General features: G+C 36.2%; 1 protein-coding gene across 2 annotated transcripts in view; it reads left to right on the forward strand.

Moving 5' to 3' along the window:
- Nucleotides 1-18,694, forward strand: part of LOC149573202 (Nitrilase/cyanide hydratase and apolipoprotein N-acyltransferase family protein) — a 125,551-nt gene that overhangs the window by 79,982 nt on the left and 26,875 nt on the right. For both annotated transcript variants that reach the window (XM_089814377.1, XM_089814378.1), the window contains exon 6: nt 17,349-17,427. In XM_089814377.1, coding sequence (XP_089670503.1) covers nt 17,349-17,427 — 79 coding nt within the window. The remainder of the gene's footprint in view (nt 1-17,348; nt 17,428-18,694) is intronic.

The raw sequence follows: 18,694 nt of genomic DNA on the forward strand, positions 1-18,694 counted from the left end.
CATATGAGAGCAGGAAATTACGAGGTGTTGAGAGAACTTACAGCATCTATGACAAAGAAATGCTAGCAATCATGCACGCGCTAGCTAAGTTTAGGCAATACTTAGCAGGGAGCCGATTCACAGTAAAACCAGATCATAACAGCTTGAAACATTTCCTTGGACAGAAGGATCTCAATGACAGGCAACAGAAATGGGTGAGTAAGTTATAGGCTTATGATTTTGACATAGTCTATGTCAAAGGGAAGAAAAATATCGTCGCAGATGCTTTATCCAGAAGGCCTCATTTGCTTGCTGTTGGGATAGTCATGGACGATTGGAGAGAGTTGATCTTGGCAGAATATGCCAAGGATAGTTGGGCATATAGTGTTATTGAAGGAACTATTCAAGATAGTCGATACATTGTTGTAAATGATTTGATCATCTACAAGGAAAGGATTTATTTAGTACCCGGGTCTGCTATGAAGCAGAAGATTCTGAGGGCATTTCATGATTCACCATTGGCAGGACATCTCGAATTCTTTAAGACATATCGGCAGGTGAGAGAGCGCTTCACTTGGAAAGAACTCAAAACAGAGGTGCTTCAGTTTGTTAGGGAGTGCCCAGTATGTCAGCAGAACAAACAGGAACATTCCTTTCCAGGTGGTTTACTACAGCCCCTACCCATACCAGAGAAGAAGTGGGATAGCATTTCCATGGATTTCATTTCAGGCCTCCCCAAGGTACAGGGTTGGGATTGTATTTTTGTTGTGGTAGACAGATTGACGAAATTTGCACATTTCTTTGCGATTTCGTCCACATATTCAGCAGTACAGACAGCAGAGCTATTCTTTTGAGAGGTATTTAGATTATATGGGATGCCACGGAACATAGTCAGCGACAGGGATAGTAGGTTTATGAGCCACTTTTGGCAGGTGTTGTTCAGGTTGGGTGGAACAGAGCTAACTCCGAGTACCAGTTACCACCCCCAAACTGATGGGCAGACAGAGATAGTGAATAAATGGGTTGAGGGGTACCTTCGAAACTACATTGCAGGAGAGCAGAAGGCTTGGGTGAAGTGGCTGCATCTAGGGGAGTACTGCTATAATACCTCTTTCCATATGTCTATTCAAATGTCCCCTTTCTTGGCACTGTACGGGTATGATGCTCCTAATTTTCTGGATTTGTTATTTGGGGACAGTAGGGTGCCTAAGGCCAAGGATATATTGCAGGAGTGTTAGGACATTATGGGATCCTTGAAGAAAAATTTGCAAAGGGCACAAAATCAGCAGAAGCAATATGCTGATCAGCACAGGGTTGAGAGATCTTTCGAGGTAGGAGACATGGTGTACCTCATGTTACAGCCGTATAGACAGTCCTCTCTCAAGAGGAGTGGAGCAGAGAAATTGAAACCACGCTACTATGGACCATTCAAAGTAATCAGGAGAGTGGGTGAGGTAGCTTATGAGTTGGAGCTGCCTGTAGACAGTAAAGTACATAATGTGTTCCATGTGTCACGCCTTAAGAAGGCATTGGGGCATAATGTGGTGCCTTCAGTAGTATTGCCACCTCTCGATGATGAGGGAAAACTTATCTTGATTCCTGAGGCTATACTTGACTCCAGGGAGAGGGTGCTTTGCAGGCGGACTATCAGGGAGTACCTAGTAAAGTGGAGGAACCTACCAGTTGAGGATGTGACATGGGAGGCAAAGGAGATTATTCAGCATCCTGAGTTGAGATTGCTTGGGGACAAGCAATTTCAAGAGGGGCGGACTGTAATGTCCCCCACTTAGCCAGTTTGGAGGTATGTTGTCGTTAGCCCATTCTTGTATGGTCCCGAGGGCTAACCAGGACTTGAAAAGGGATCCTGAGGTTATTTGGCCTAGTCAAATTTAATTACAGGCCAAACGGAGTTCGTTTGTTGGGTTGTCAGGAAGACTTACTATTTTTAGTAAGCCAATAGGGGGATGCAGTGCCTTCAATTTTCAGTGACAGGATGAGATGCGTTTTGTTGGGCTCTTTCTAATGAGCTATTATATGTGGGATTTCGAGTTTATTTGGTATATTATTTTAATGTTTGAAGTTACAACGGTAAAGTGACTATTTAAATTAAATATTATAATGTTTAATAAAGTCACTTTATAAAAATCAAGAGTCCCCTTTTTGAGTACATACATGGACTTTGTAAAAAGAAAAAAATAAGTAATATTAAAAGTCATGTATTATCCCACATTGGCAAGACGGAAGCATGGAGCAAGTGAGGAAGGGATTAAAAGGAAGAGGATAGCTCTCATTTATTCAGGGTTGGAAATATCAAAGAAATTAGAGAATTTTCTGGAGATTATATCTCAATAGTTTGAAGGACGAAATCCCTTCAAGCTGGAAATCTTGACGCCATTGAAAGATATGGTCTTGAGATTCAACATGGTAGCAGTCTGAAAAAAACAGATACGAAAAAGCAGCCCAAAAAAAGCGGAACCGAAAAAGCAGGTGGAAAAAGCAATCCATAAAAGCAGTTCAAAAAGCGGAACCGAAAAAGCAGGCTGAAAAAGCGGGTACGAAAAAGCAGGCCGAAAAAGCAGTTCGAAAAAAGCAAAGCAGAAGGGGCAGCATAGAAGGAAATTATTTCAGCCATCTACAACCAGGTTCTTTTGTTAGTATTGTTTTTAGGGTGTTATAAGCTTTCAGTTGTAAGTGTGCATTATACCGGCATTATCATTTTGTAATCCATGTAAATGCCAAAGTCTTGGCCATATTTCATGAGCATTGTAATTTTCATTGCAATTAAGAAGATAATAGTTGCTGGTTTCATTTAAGCAATTTAATATCATTATTTATCAGCTAGTTAGTTTGCATACCAACTGTTTGTAAAAATGGCAGTTGGCTGTAGGTGTTCATTTCTCATGCTTAGATCATATATATGCACTGAATATTGTCAAATTTAGTAGCACACTCATGTTAGGTCATTTGTGTAGTCCATTGTAGTCTTCTAGCACAAGATTTTCATTGATGCAAATTGTAAAAAGGTCATTTGAAGCTAGCTGAAATACTATATCAGTCATACGTCCCTTGCATGTGAATTGTTTGATGAAATTCCTTGAGCTTTCATCAGCATTTTTGAGGGCAGATTTGAGGAGGGTTATTACACTCTGATATAAACATTGATGTACCCATCACTACAATGTCAATGATGCCAATAAATGAAATCCTTTACGTCCTTATGTTCAAAACTCTATGTGGGTATGGTCGCTGGCACAAATGTTGATGCTGGCACAAACTTAGCCACAAATATGAACACATCAATCACTATTATATTCTTGACTACCAAATGCCCCTTGGATAAACTCTGTAGAATATTCTTGATGGACAAAGACTCGGTGAAGAGTACCTCAACGGAGGGAGCCTCAATTGTGAGTAGTTGTCGAAGGGAGCTTCAGTTGTGAATACCTCGTTGAAGGGAGCCTTAACAGAGAGAGACTTGATAACGATAAACAAATCGTACAACATGCAGGTTGTACGGTCAATCAACCAGTGTGCCTTGATCAAGGGAACCTCGATGGAGAGTATGTTGACGAGGGGGGCCTCAACTGTGAGTACCTCGGCGACAGAAGCCTCGACCAAGGGAGCCTCAGCGAAGAGTACCTCAGTGAAGGGAACCTTGACAAAGAGCAACTTAGTGAAGGGAACCCTGACCATGAATACCTTGGCAAAGGGAGCCTCGATGGAGAGCACCTCGGTGGTAGACGAAACCTTGACGACAAAAAAAATTCCAGTTGCGGATGGAACCTTGTTGGCATGCATAACCTCGATTGAAGCCTTGTAGATGGACAAAGACTCAACAACGAACAATGCTTCAGTGATGTACATGGGGACAGATGTAGGCACAATGACAAACAGATATTAGCGACAAAGGTAGCCACGATGATGATGACGGGCACAACTATGAGTATGACGACGACGACAGACATAGCCACGATGACAAAAATGGACACAACGATGGCGACAAACATCGACTTGGTGACAAACAAAGACTCGACGATGGACATGGACTCAATGGCGGTGAGAGACACAATGACGGTGATGAACATAGACTTGACAACAGATACAGTGATGACAATGTACACAATGACGGTGACAAACACAAAATTGGCGATGTTGATGGACATAGACTTGGTAACGGACACAATGATGGTGATGACAACGGACATAATGATGGTGGTGGACATAGCCTCGGGAATGAACATAGACTCAACAACGATGACAGACATAACTACGACGACGGACACAGACTCGATGACAGTGATGGACACAACGATGACGAAAGACACATACTCGGTGCAGACACGCCGATGACAACAAACACAATGATGACAATGGCAATGATGACAATGATGGTGATTGACACAAACTTGACGATAGACACAATGATGACAACGAACATACTATAGTGATGGACCCATGGAATCGGTGAGGGACATAACCATGGTGACATACACAACCATGATGGCAGATAGGGCCGTGATGATGGATGTGGCCTTGGCGATAGACACAGCCACAACAACAGACACAACCTTGGCGACGGACATGACCACGACGATGGACATAACTTCAGTGATAAACACACAACCTTGACGACTAATTGAGCCTAAACAACAGACACAACTTCCACGATGGACACAACCTCAACGATTGACAAAACCTCAACAATTGATAGTGCCTCGGCGATGGGCACATCCTCGATGATAGGCACAACCTTGGTGACGAGGACAACCTTGGGCACAACTTGATCTATGCATGTTATCTTGACAAGATCCATGCAAGCAACCTCTTAATTTTTTAGGTGTTCTCCCCATGTTGGTGTAGTATAAAGATTTAGCAAATCCTCCTAGAGCAGCCCTGTAATCATCTGTTCATTCTCCTCACATAATGCATCACCCTTATTGTTGTCATCCATTTTCTCCCACTTGTGCAAATGCGATATTAGTTTTTCTTCATGATGCTTGAAAATATTACTGACCAATCTACATGCTGCTATAGAGGGGACACATTCTAGATTACAAACAACCCATAACAAAGATGTGACAAGTTGGGATATTTCATCAATCTCTTCAATTCATGAAATCATAAGGCTCTCCATAGCAATTGAAACCTTAGTATCACGATCTTCCTTGATGGTGACCAAGAAGTAAGGAAACATATCATGGACCAAATTTTGCAACTTGAGATCTAAGAGGAGGTTACCAACTTTGACATTTGTACAATTCTCCAAGATTGTAGATTTTGTGCAAAAAGGATCACCGTTGATGTCATCTAGGCTCTGAAATCTTTCAATGATCAAATGCAAAATCTCTATCATGGTGTTATCATCATATAGTGCTCTAGGAGTCGAAATTCTCAAGAGCTCATTGAGACATGTTGTAACTGCTAACCTTTTTCCCTTGTCACGATGTCTCAAAAACCTGGGTTAACTTAAGGCATCTTTAATTGGCGAAAGGATTCTCTCTATAAATCATGAAGGTAATTGGTTCACTTTACGCTAACATACTTCCAATATATCTAATGGAAGTTCAACACCCTTGGTGAGCTCTTTACCAATCTTTTGTAGTGCCTTCAACCACTACTCTCCATCACTATTGGGCACCATAATGTGATCCAAGTCCCAAAATCTCTCAATCATCCTAGTAGGTTGGCAAGATCACTAGCTCTGATACCACCGTAATGTTTGCGATTGTAATGTTTCACCTTAGCTTGCCTGAGAGACAACTTCTATCACCTCCACTTCATGGGCTGGAGGTCATCAAACACAATCCATTGGATGCTGGATGTAAAGTTTCTAACCAGATTCAATATTATGCTGAGTGATGCACGATTTTGTTTGCAGGTTCAAATATTGATGCCAGTGAATATGATTTACTTCAGAATCTGTATATAGCACTACAGTAATAACAGAGATGTTCTTGTATATGTGATGCTTATGTTACTTTGATATGCTTGCATTAATAGATTTTGATGCCTAGCAGTATTGGGTAGATCAAGTATATTTATAACAAGGAGGGGTGTGAGGGTGAATGGGCATGTCTCCGAATGGAGACATGGCCATTCACTGTCACACCAATTCAATGTTTGATTATCATACCCATTCTGAATTAGTTAGACATAATACAAGTCTAAACATATATCAATGATCATAATGAACTCGTTTCATACGCAGCCCGATAATGATATTTACAAAGATCGATAATGATCTAAATCAAAAGGGATCGAAATATGTTTCAATCATGACTAAGATATGATCTCAGATGAAGTACATATATGTACATTGGTTTCAAATGCAGCAATCATATGTAGAATGACATTCAATGGGATTATATATATGTATATATATCAGTATGTGAATCATACTGGTATATATATATACATATGTATATAGATCTTTGATCACAGTTATTGTCTGAACAAAACTACATGCTTTAACACTCCCTCTTGGCTAGGGAAGACAAAGTGCATATATATAAGTTCTCCTTATTTAAAAAGTTGTATCACCTAGTTAGTGATATACTTAAGAAAATCAAGTTTCATGATATTCTTTCCAGTTATGGTGTGTGCACAGATATCAAGTCTCATGATATCTACCATAAGGGATCATGGTATATCCATAGATATTATGTCACATAATACCCACCATAATAAAAATGAACATAATGATCTTCTATAGATATCACGTCACATGATATCTATCAATATGTCCTTTTAACTATCATGACTTGTCCATGAATATCAAGTCACATGACAGTAATCTAATGACTATAAAGTCATCACCTTATAATGTTAGATTCAAAATTTCATTATAAAAGATTGTCACCTTTTAATAATGTACATATGGTAGGTCCATAAGTCATAGAATCACACATATGACAAAAGAGTTTACACTCTACATCTTTATTAAAACATAATACAAATTTGCAAAGTTGAGACTCAATCTCATAAACTCACATTTCAACCATACCAAGTTTCTTTCTGAAATGATCAACCTTCACCTTAGGAAGAGGCTTGGTGAGAATGTCAGTTGTTTGATCACTTGTATTATTATATTCCAACTGAATAGCTCTTCTTTCCACCATGTCTCTTACGTAGTGGTAAGGGATTTCTATATGCTTGGATCTATTATGAAATAGCAGATCGCGGACAACTTGATACAACTTTGATTATCACAGTGAAAAGTGGTAGGTTTTAGAGGCTCACTGAATAAACTAGCAAGCGATTTTTGAAGCCACACTACTTCCCTTGCTCCCATTGTTGCTGCAATGTACTTTGTCTCGGTGGAACTCTGAGCAACTGAAGCTTGCTTCCTGCAAATCCATGAGATCATAGCTGATCCTAAATTGAAACATCTTGATGTGCTTTTCCGGTCTTTTACACTTCTGGCCCAATTAGAATCAATATATCCATGTAACTCCAAGCTGGTATTCTCATATTTAAGTTCATACCCAATAGTGCCTTGAAGATATTTTAATATATGCTTGAAAGCAATAAGATGTATTTCTTGAGGTTCAAACATGAACTGACTTAATTCATTCATAGCATAGCAAATATCTAGTCAAGTATTCACAAGATACATCAGAGATCCAATTAGCTCTCTGTGTAAGGTGAGATGAATAAGTCTAGATTCAGTAGTTGTTTCCTTCAGCTTGTGTAAGTTGGTTTCCATAGGTGTTGACATAGGTCAACAGTTCCACATTCCAAATCTTTTTAGTATATCGACAGTATGCTTCTTTTGATGTAGGAAGATGTTTCTAGACTTTTGATAAACTTCCAATCCAAGGAAGTAATGAAGAATCCTAAGTCCATGTCAAATTCAAAAGTCAATTCTTTCTTAACACTGATTAATGAGATGGTCTTCTCCTGTAATTAGAAAGTCATCAACATAAAGGATTAGAATCAACATATCACCATTAGTTACTTTAAACTAAAGATTGGATCAACATCATTCTTGGTGAATCCAAGACTTAGAAGATATTTGTCAATCCTTTCATAACAGGCTCGGGGAGCCTGTTTGAGTCCATATAGAGCCCTTTTCAATTTACACACATAAGCGGCAACATCATGAGTCACAAACCCTTCATGTTGTTCCATGTATACTTCTTCCTCAATCGTTCCATTTAGAAAAAGCAGTTTTCACATCCATCTAATGAATTTTCTAACGTTTAGGTATTGCAATGTTTATTACAGTTTTAACTGAGGTATACCTAGCAACTGGTGCAAAAGTTTCTTCAAAGTCTATTCCTTCCTTTTGAGAGAATCGTCTAGCCACAAACCGAGCTTTATGTTTTTCAATGCTACCATCTGCAACATACTTAACTTGAAGAGCCATTTGGATGAAACAATAGATTTTCCTTCAGGTTTAGGAATTATATCCCAAACATCATTTTTTAGTATAGACTGATATTCTTCTACCATTGCATTTTTCCAAACTTGATGTTTGAGAACTTCAGAAGCATTAGAAGGTTCAGAATTTCAAATCTCACACTTGAATGCATTGTATGTTAATTTTCGAGGTCTTCTGCTTTCTCTGAATGTCCCTGAAGGTGCTGCAAGTTCATCTCCTTCCTCTATAATTTTTCTTGCCCAAAGTGGCCTCTTAGAATTATTGTCAAGAGTCTCTTCTTGAGTCTCAGGAAGTATCTCATTTTCATTTGAAGTTTCTTCAAGGTACTCCCTTTGAATCTCAGGAGCAGGAGCGTCTTCTAGGGAACATGACAAATCATCTGTATCTATTTCATCTGAAATTTTGGCTCTATTGAAAGCAATATCTTCTTCAAAGATGACATCTCTGCTGAATTCTCTTTGTTTTTTGTCCAGGTATGTAGATTCTGTAACCCTTTACTGTTTCACTAAAACCAAAAAGAATTCCTTTCCTTCCAGTAGATTCTAACATTGTCCTTTTCTCCTTAGGTACATGAACATACACAAGACATCCAAATATCCTTAAATGACTAATGTCAGGTTTCATACCTGAAAAGGCTTCTTCAGGAGTTTTGTGGTTCAGATGTGAGTGAGGACATTTATTTTGAATATAGACTGTTGTATTAGATTCTTAACCCAAAATGACATGCACAAGTTTTGATCATATATCATAGCCCTAGCGTCTTCTACAATGTCTCTATTTTTTCTCTCAGCAACTCCATTTTGTTGTGGGTTGTAGGGAACTTGAAACTCGCTCTTAATCCCAACAAGTTTACATAATTCTTTAAATATTTCTGAAGTGTATTCTTTCCCATTATTTGTTCTTAGAATTTTAATTTTCTTTTCTAAGGAGTTTTTAGTGATAGTTTTGAATTCTTTAAATTTAGAAAGAACCTCTTCAGATTCTTTGCACTTAAGGAAGTATATCCATGTCTTCCTTGAAAAATAATTAACAAATATATCATAGTACAAGAACCCTCCTAAGGATGGTTTTGACATGGGTCCACATAGATTAGAGTGTACTAGTTCTAACACATCTTTAGTTTTTCTCAAACTATGAGGAAATGACTTTTTTGTGTTTTCCCCAAGGCACAACCTTTGCAAGATTCATTTTGAATTTGACTTAATTTGGGCATTCCAGTTACCAACTTCCCCATAAATGTTACGGCACGAAAGTTGATATGACCTAGTCTTTGATGCCAGATTTCATTTGAATCTAAGGTCTCATGAACAAGTGCATGATTTGTCTTAGTGCAAAGCTCATATAGTAGTCCTTGTCTTACTTCTATTGTTTGAGCCTTCTTTATAGTTGAATTCTTTGCCCATGCTAGTATTTTCCCTTCCATGAATGTAACAGTATAAACCTTCAAGTGCTGATATAGATATTAAATTCCTTTTAATACCTGGTACATATAGAACTCTAGAAAGCTGAATAGATTTTCTTGGTTTTAATTTGATGGTGCAGGTCCCAATTTCTTTTACAGAATGTGCAAAATCATCCCTAATTGTAACTTCTTCATTTGTTTCTATTTGCATGCTCTCTAGATTATCTTGATATCCAGTGACGTGTCTTGAAGATCTACTATCAATTATCCAAGTGTTGGACTTGGTTGATATTTGACTAGACAAGGCTGAGTAGAAGGCATATTTCTTAGAATCTTGACCTTCGATTGATTTATTAGTTTTGGCAAATGATGCTTGAAGTTTTGATCGATTAGGACAATTTAGTGCATAATGTCCATATTGATCACATTTGAAACATTGAATTTTAGACAAGTCTTTCTTCTGTTTTGACCATAGTTCCAAGAATCACGGCGATTCATGCGATTCACGTGATTCGATTCAAGCCAAACGATTTTTTGTGAATCGGTGAATCGAATCAGCGATAAAGGGTTTATGAAATAAGTTACTCACTAAATTTCAAGGGTTTTTTAAATTTTCCGATTCATGGCCGATTCGATTCCGATTCATGGCCGATTCACGATTTGATTCGGCCTTGCCGATTTCGATCCGATTTCGATTCTTGTTACTTTGGTTTTGACTGTCCTTTTCCATGAAAGTTTCTTTTCCTTTTGGTGTTCTTTCCCTTCTTATGAGAGTTGGAGTTAAGAACATGAATGTCTTCATCTATGGTTTTATGTTTTCCTTTAGTCATTAGTCTCGACTCTTCTTGAAGACAATCAGATCTTAATCGATCTAGTTTTGGAGTTTAGATCTTGCACTTATACCTTGTACAAATGACTCCCAAGAATTTGGTAGTCCTCCTAATGCTAGTAGGGATAACTCTTGGTTGTCAATTTCATAACTGACTGAAGATAATTGATCTCTCAATTCCGTGATTGTCATGAAGGAGGCATTTACTGATTCTCCTTTATTCATGCTAATATTATTCATTTGTCTTTTAAGAGCAAGTTTTCTACCAATGTTATTTACTATGAATGCATTTTCAAGAGCTTTAAACATGTGATATGCTGTTCCATGTTTTGCCACAATAGGCACTATGTGATCTCGAACAACATTCACTATTATTTTCATGGCCTTCTCATTATTCTCGATCCATGAATTTTCTCTGGATCATCTTCAAGTTCTTCCCTTTCTTCTTTTACAAAGGATTCTAATTTGTTCTCTTTTAATAGCATCATTATGCGAAGTTTCCAAGATTCAAAGTTGTCAGCACTTGTAAGTTGGTGTTCGAATCTTAACATGTTTGTCATCTTGAAGAATAATGAGAGACTACAACTTAATGTGAAATCTGATCTCTTAAACTTAATGATATCTTTCCTTAACAAGGCTTTGATACGATGGAAAGTTTCTAACCAGATTTCAATATTATGCTGATTGATGCATGATTTTGTTTGCAAGTTCAAATACTGATGCCAACGAATATGATTTACTTCAAAATTTGTATATAGCACTACAGTAATAACATAGATGTTCTTGTATATGTGATGCTTATGTTCCTTTGATATGCTTGCATTAATAGATTTCGATGCCTAGCAACATCAGGCAGATCGAGAATATATATAACAAGGAGGGGTGTGAGAGTGAATGGGCATGTCTCTAAATGGAGACATGACCATTCATTGTCACACCTATTCGGTGTTTGATTATCATACCCATTCTGAAATAGTTAGACGTAACACAAGTCTAAACATATATCAATGATCATAATGAACTCATTTCATATGCAGCCCGATAATGATATTTACACAGATCGATAATGATCTAAATCAAAAGGGATCAAAATATGTTTCGATCATGACTGGGATACGATCTCAGATAAAGTATATATATGTAAATTGGTTTCAAATACAATGATCATATATAGAATAACAGTAAACGGGATTATATATATATGTATGTATATATTTCAGCATGTAAATCATATTGGTATATATATACATATGTATATAGATCTTTGATCATAGTTATTGTCCGACCGAAGCTACATGCTTTAACATTGGATGCCAATGTTGGACACTATATGTTGGATGCTCGATGTCGTTACACAATCCACTGTCGGACGCTGGATGCTGGACATCGGATACTGGATGTTGGATGTTGCATGTTGTACACTAGATATTAGATGCTGGATGTTGTATGCTAGATGTTGGATGCTAGTGTAATGTTCTGTTCTAGGCTAGACGTTACTTGGCACACAAACAAGAAAGAACACTTCAAATTTTCCTGCAGTATGACGTAAACTAGGTGAGCGTATGGTAATTACAATAATACAATATGGTGTGGGTTAGAAGGTTGTACAATATGACTGTGTGACCGTACGATGAAGTTGTTGACGTAGTATGATGGGAGACGATGATGCACGGCAACAAACAGGAGGTGGCCTACAGAAATATGTCGTACCGTGTGAAAGTGAATGTCGTACAAAGCTTTCAAAGGGTCTATACTGTGATTTTAAATGGCATACGGAAGTCAAGGAAATGAGATGCTATGGGGGGTGCTTGGGCTGTCGGGATTAGTTCAAAATGCATAAAAATACTTTGAGCAATAATGAGCAATAATGGGTGAACTGTAGGAGGATTGGAATGCCAGTAGATACACATTACAATATTAATTGGATGAAAAATATAAACAAACATTCACCAACCAGATATTCACCAAGAAAAATGGATGCACACAAATGTTACCGAACATAGAATTTATATCAGCAAACAAAGATGACGCTCTAGATGTTCTAGATCCGAAGCAAAGTAATACATGGACGGAATAGAGTGAAGGTTGAATTCCACCGAAATCAGAAACAACCAAGTAGGGAAGATCTTGCACTTTTGAATTGGCGAGATAAGTAGAACTCCAACAGGAATTGGCAATGCAAAGAAAATAATCCAAATTGCATACTAACAACTTCCTACATGTTGCACATAGATACCTTTTCGGAGAAAACTCCCAAGAGTTTACAAAAGAATGCGAGACGGAAAACACGTACGGATAATTAATAAAATTTGGGCTCCTTTATTAATTAAATCAATTAATTAAATAAGTCCTTGTGATACTATTTAATTTTTAGGACCATTTAATTAATTGACCTAAGTAAGACTATTTTATAAAAAAATGGTGGCATTACATTGGGCGAAGGGGTGCATTTGTGAGATATAAATTCAGGAAATATAATCTGAAAGGTAAGCAACTCAATTAAAAATCTTTCCCATCTTTTGCAGCACTAAGAGAAGATAAGATAAGATAATAGTATGAATGTCCAACGAAAGACCATCAAAGGTCTATGGGACTGGAAGGTTACAATTAGGAAGCTGAAAACAGCAGGAACACCAAATGGTGTCCATAAAAAGAAAACAACAAGAGAACAAAAGACGAAGAGAGACAGAACGAGACACAAAGAGAGAGATGCCAAGACAAAGACAGAGACTAGGAGTCCTATCTTGGCGAGAAGAAATCAGTCATAGAAGGATATGACCACGAGTGCAAAGAAGCTCTGGTATGTCTCTGTAAGCTTGTTGAGGAGTGCCGCTGATGTAAGAAACTGGTACGGGGTCTAACAGATCCGGAAGCATGAAACTCCTCTCTACAAACAGATAACCACTGAAAAAGAACAGATCTGAAAAAGATTGAAATGCAGTGTGTTAGGAGATTTAGGAGCAGATCTATTGCAGATCTGAAAAAGATTTAAGTGCAGTGTTTGAGGAGATTTACGAGCAGATCTATTGCAGACTTTTTGAGATGATTATATAGCAGACTTGAGACAGATTTCATAGAAGATTTAGAACTGCCTTAGCATATCCGAGGCAGATTGATTGGCAGATTTAAGAGCTGATATATGACAGATTTGTGATCAGCTATAAGGCATATTTTGAAGGAGATCTGAATTCAAGAAGTCTAGCACTTCGTTGCTAGAGGTTGGGGCCTCTCTATTGAAGAGATAGTGTCTCTTTTTGAAATGTCCTCTTATTGGCTAAGTCTAGAATAGGCATAATCACTTCTCTTATTCAGCAATAGAATTGAGATATGAGCCACAATTAGAATTTCTTGTAAATATTTGACTGTTATTCCTAAAAAAAATCTTTGAATGTATCTGATGAATAACTGGAAAGGTTGATTATAGCAATCAAATTGTTATCTCAGATATGATTGTCCAACTCTTGTGATTAGTGATCTGTAGTATTGTCTTACAATAATATACTTTCTATCTCCAATATGGAGTTATTGGCGTTCAACAATTTATCAGTAGTGATGTTATTGATATTAACAAAATATGCTTGCAGTAATTATGGTGTCTTAGTTTTGTTTCAAACTTCTGCAATCCAACTGGGCTGGTGAGGCAATTCTTGAGAAGAAGAAATCTAAATAGTTCTCATACCCCACATTGAGTGAGAAGGATCTCATTATTATATTTCTAAAACTTACTGTATACTCTTGGCTTTGGTGCTTTTTATTGATGTTAATAGTTTGTTTTTGACAATCAGTAATAGTCGATCTTTTAGTTATAAAAGTTCATGGAGTACTTCTATTGATAATCCTCTAATATTGATGGTGTTCGGTTTACACATTATACACAGCTATACCCTGTTCCTCTGTTTGGTTTGGACAAATATACAGAATTACGATCTTTTCTTGTGAGTTGTTCTATTAATCTCCACCATTCCCAGTAGTACACAGACATATATATATATATATATATATATATATATATATATATATATATATATATATATATATATATATATATGTATGTATGTATGTATGTATGTATGTATGTATGTATGTATGTATGTATGATTCAATATCTATTCGTTTGATGTAAGTTCAAGCCTCAATACTGCCCTTTGATAGCCTTCTACTTTGTTTGTGCCGGTGGATTCCTGGAAGCTCCCAATTAACACTGCTTCCTTATTCATTTTCCTTCCTTGTTGATAGCTATTCTTTCTTTTCCCTCCTTATGGTATCCTGTGAAATGTTTCTGCAATTGCTCCGCTGGTGTGTGGTTGGCTCTCTTATATTTGATCATCCTTATTTATTCTCATGATTTCAATTCCAGTGCTCAATACTCAGAGACGTATATGGATATCTTTCCTCAAACACTGTTTGGATGGTATAAAGTGCATCTGAAATGTAATGGTTTGAATTTTATAATCTGCATGCATTATCTTTGATCATCCTTATTTATTCTCATGATTTCAACCCCATTGCTCAATACTCAGAGACGAATATGGATATCTTTCCTCAACCACTGTTTGGATGGTATAAAATGCATCTGAAATGTAATGGTTTGAATATTATAATCTGCATGCATTATAGTTGCTGCTTGTAATGTGAGAATGTGGGATGTATAAGAAAGTGTCCTTTGTAGTTCTGTAATGGCTCTATCGAATTGGTCCTCTAATTTTATCTGCAACTCCTCTGTATATTCTGATTATATGGTTCTCATTCTCCCTTTTCCCTCCTCCTATTATTTATTTATATTTTGTACATGTCCTGGAATGGTCGTTACTATTCATAAGCATATTGGTTTTGTTTATAAATTATATTAAAATGTTTGATTAGTTTTTATATATATATATTTGTTATAATATGTGTTTAAGATAAACTAATTAGATATATATATATATATATATATATATATATATATATATATATATATATCATGCATTATATTATACATCTTTATATTAAAAGTATATTTGTAATAATCATATTATAATAATAGATTTATTATTATTGATAATATATTTATTTAAGAATTTATCTATTGTTTTTTCCAATAGGGTTAGTTATATTATACTGTTTTCACAATACCATTATATATCAATTGATATAATATTATATTATAATTATATCAATTATAAAAATAATATATTTAATAAGAAATTATGCTATGATATTTATTTATTATTTTTATTAATTTAATTAATTAAATTCAACCTTAGAAATGGGGGATATTACACTTTTTGGGTTGGTGCTTAGTTGTGGGGATTGTGTCCCACTGGATTGGTGCCTACAAAAGAATAGCAGAGATTAGTGTCTCGCCTACTAAGTTGTTAGAGAAGTTTTCTATATAATTTCTTTTTTTTACTGTAGTTTTCTCCCAAAAGGGTTTCCAAGTAAATTTTGCGTTCTTCTTGTGTTTTTATTTGTTGATATTATTGTGGTTGTTAATTTGGAAAAAGTTAAAATGGATTGGCTTATACAGATTATCTCAAAGTTATGGTGCAAGTCCTAAGCTATTTGGGATTGGAGCTTAGGGAGGCCTTGGAATAGGCACCTAGGAGAAGGGAAGAGTACTTAGGGAGCCGTAAGTCCAACATGCCAATAAATAGAAAAGGAAAGGGGAGCAAAGGTGGGGGGTGAGGAAAATGCATGACTAGAAGGTAGGCCCCACAAATTTCAAGTCCAACAACTCACCAAACCTAAGGAAAACTAGAAAAATGTCAAATAGAATCTCTTGAATTACTTTCAACTTCTAACACTTATTAGGCACATGGGGATCCACTCTAAATGTCTCAGATTGTTATAAGTAGTGATTTCATAAAAGGTTTATGCATAGAAAGGGAAGGGACTCGAGCAAAATTTGACATGGTGGGATTAAGTTCCAACATTCTTCATTTACTCTCAACATTTCTTATATTGGTTTCCTCTTTCACCCTCATCCATGCCATCATTCGGTGAAAGTTACTTCCCTCACATGAACATACTGGTATTCATTATGAATCTGAGTTTGCTTCTCTTGTTATAATCACATTTCTGTATAGGTTTGTGCTTAGAGTTCAATTTTAATCTATAACTTTCTTTTAATTATATACGTAACTGAATTGTTGAGTCCAGTTGGCCTAGTTTTGGCCTTTTGCAGACATCAACATGGTTTTAATTTTTATTTCTTCCCTTCTATGGGTCTGGAGCTGAAAGAATATATGATATCTTGATAAACGGAATCTGAGTTTGCTAATGTTCCATTAAGATTGAACTTATTTTCAGTATTTTTAAGATGATGTACTGTAAGATGATGCATCAAACAAAATATAAACAATAATGTTCAAGATTGAGTCCTATCTGAAGCCTTATTTGAAAGGCTTTCAAATGTTGTGGAGATGAGTGGCACAAAATTTGAGGGGATTTTACATTTCTGGTGTAATGAATCTACTCTGGTGTAACAGAATCATTTTTAAATTTTTGTTCATCTTCAGTTGCCTCAGAATGATCCTATCTAATATCAGCTTCATGTGTGCAAAGAGAAGAGTTCCAACCTGTACATGCTAGAAAGATTGCTTTTTGAATTACTTGATCCGAGAGGCTAAGTTTGTACTAAATTTTGGTTTTGTGTTCTTTTGGATCAATCTGAATTAGATGATTATCTTTTATTTGATCTGTAGATACATAAGTTAAACTGAAAGCTTGATTCTTTTTGCATTGAAATAAGTGCTTGTTATCCTGGGAATCAGGTGTACATTTGATATGCTACCCTGGAGCTTTCAATATGACTACTGGTCCTCTGCATTGGGAATTGCTGCAGAGAGCAAGGTGATAATTAGCTACTACTGCCACACTTTTCTTGGTCATTTGATTGAATATATTTAATGTAGATTTCAACTCAGAATGAAATGGAAATATTCCTCATTGAACATTTGGAGTTTTGTTATTCTTGACTGTAGGAAAAACAAGAGATTGTTGAACTTTCATATGATAGTTAGCAATATATAACAAACAGAAGATGCCATATGTGTGCTATTAATAAATAGAATGAAGTTTTAACTTTTAAACTTTCCAGCATAGTTTAATCTTTTTATCTTGTTTTCTTCAAAAATTCTATCCAGTTGGACTAGTGGGAATCCATTAACAACCAATGTAGTAGTAAAAGTATTTAGTTCTTGCCTAAACTTATAAACTGCCCAATTTTTTGGATCTTTACGGTTTCAGAGTCCATGATATTAACAAGTGAATTATTTTACATCATGTGATCCATCATAAGGATCGAACCTATGGAAGAATTGTAGACCGGAGATCCTTGTCTATATAACTCTAGTGAAGTACATAATGACCAATGTGTTTGTACATTGGTAAGGGAATACTTGCAATTAAATAATTGTTACAATTGTTTAATATTTGAAGTATACTGACCTGCAAACATTTAATGGATAACTCTCGAGGTTAAGGGCCTTTTTAAGTTTGTTGAAGTACACAATGCCAAATGTGTGTAGTACATAAAATTAAATAATTGTTACAATTGTTTAATATTTTGCAGTACACTCACCTGCAAACATTTAATGGGTAACTCCCAAGGTCAAGGGCCTTCTTTGTTGACAATTAGTCACTATTAGTAGTTTGAATTGTAGCATTCATTCCGGCTCAAATTTGATGTTACATTGCTATGCATTTAAAATTTACAAATCTGTGTGCCACACAAATTAATGGATTGTACTACTAATTACTTGTATTTATCACTCTGTCTTAAGATGCAAATTCATTGGGCATCTTGTACTTCCCTAGAGCTCTCTATATGGAGCTCTAGTTTTTACTTTTTACATATGCTATATCCTAATAACAGATCATGTTGTGTGATCTATAATACCAATATAATTTTTTGCGTGCAATTTATTTCAGACTTTCTTGTTAATATTGAGATCTTGTCAAAATAGATGATACTATCCCAAGAAAGGTCAAAATTCTGACCTCTTCATGGGGCTTGGAGTCCAATAACACCATGATATCTGCCCAAGAATCAAAGGCAAGGGTGAAATCCAACATGCACAATGAATGAAAATCTTGAGAAAAGGATGAAATCTGAGTG

This window comes from Cupressus sempervirens, chromosome 2 (genome assembly GCF_028749045.1).
Source record: "Cupressus sempervirens isolate cs-2001-9-10 chromosome 2, ASM2874904v1, whole genome shotgun sequence".
NCBI lineage: Eukaryota > Viridiplantae > Streptophyta > Pinopsida > Cupressales > Cupressaceae > Cupressus > Cupressus sempervirens.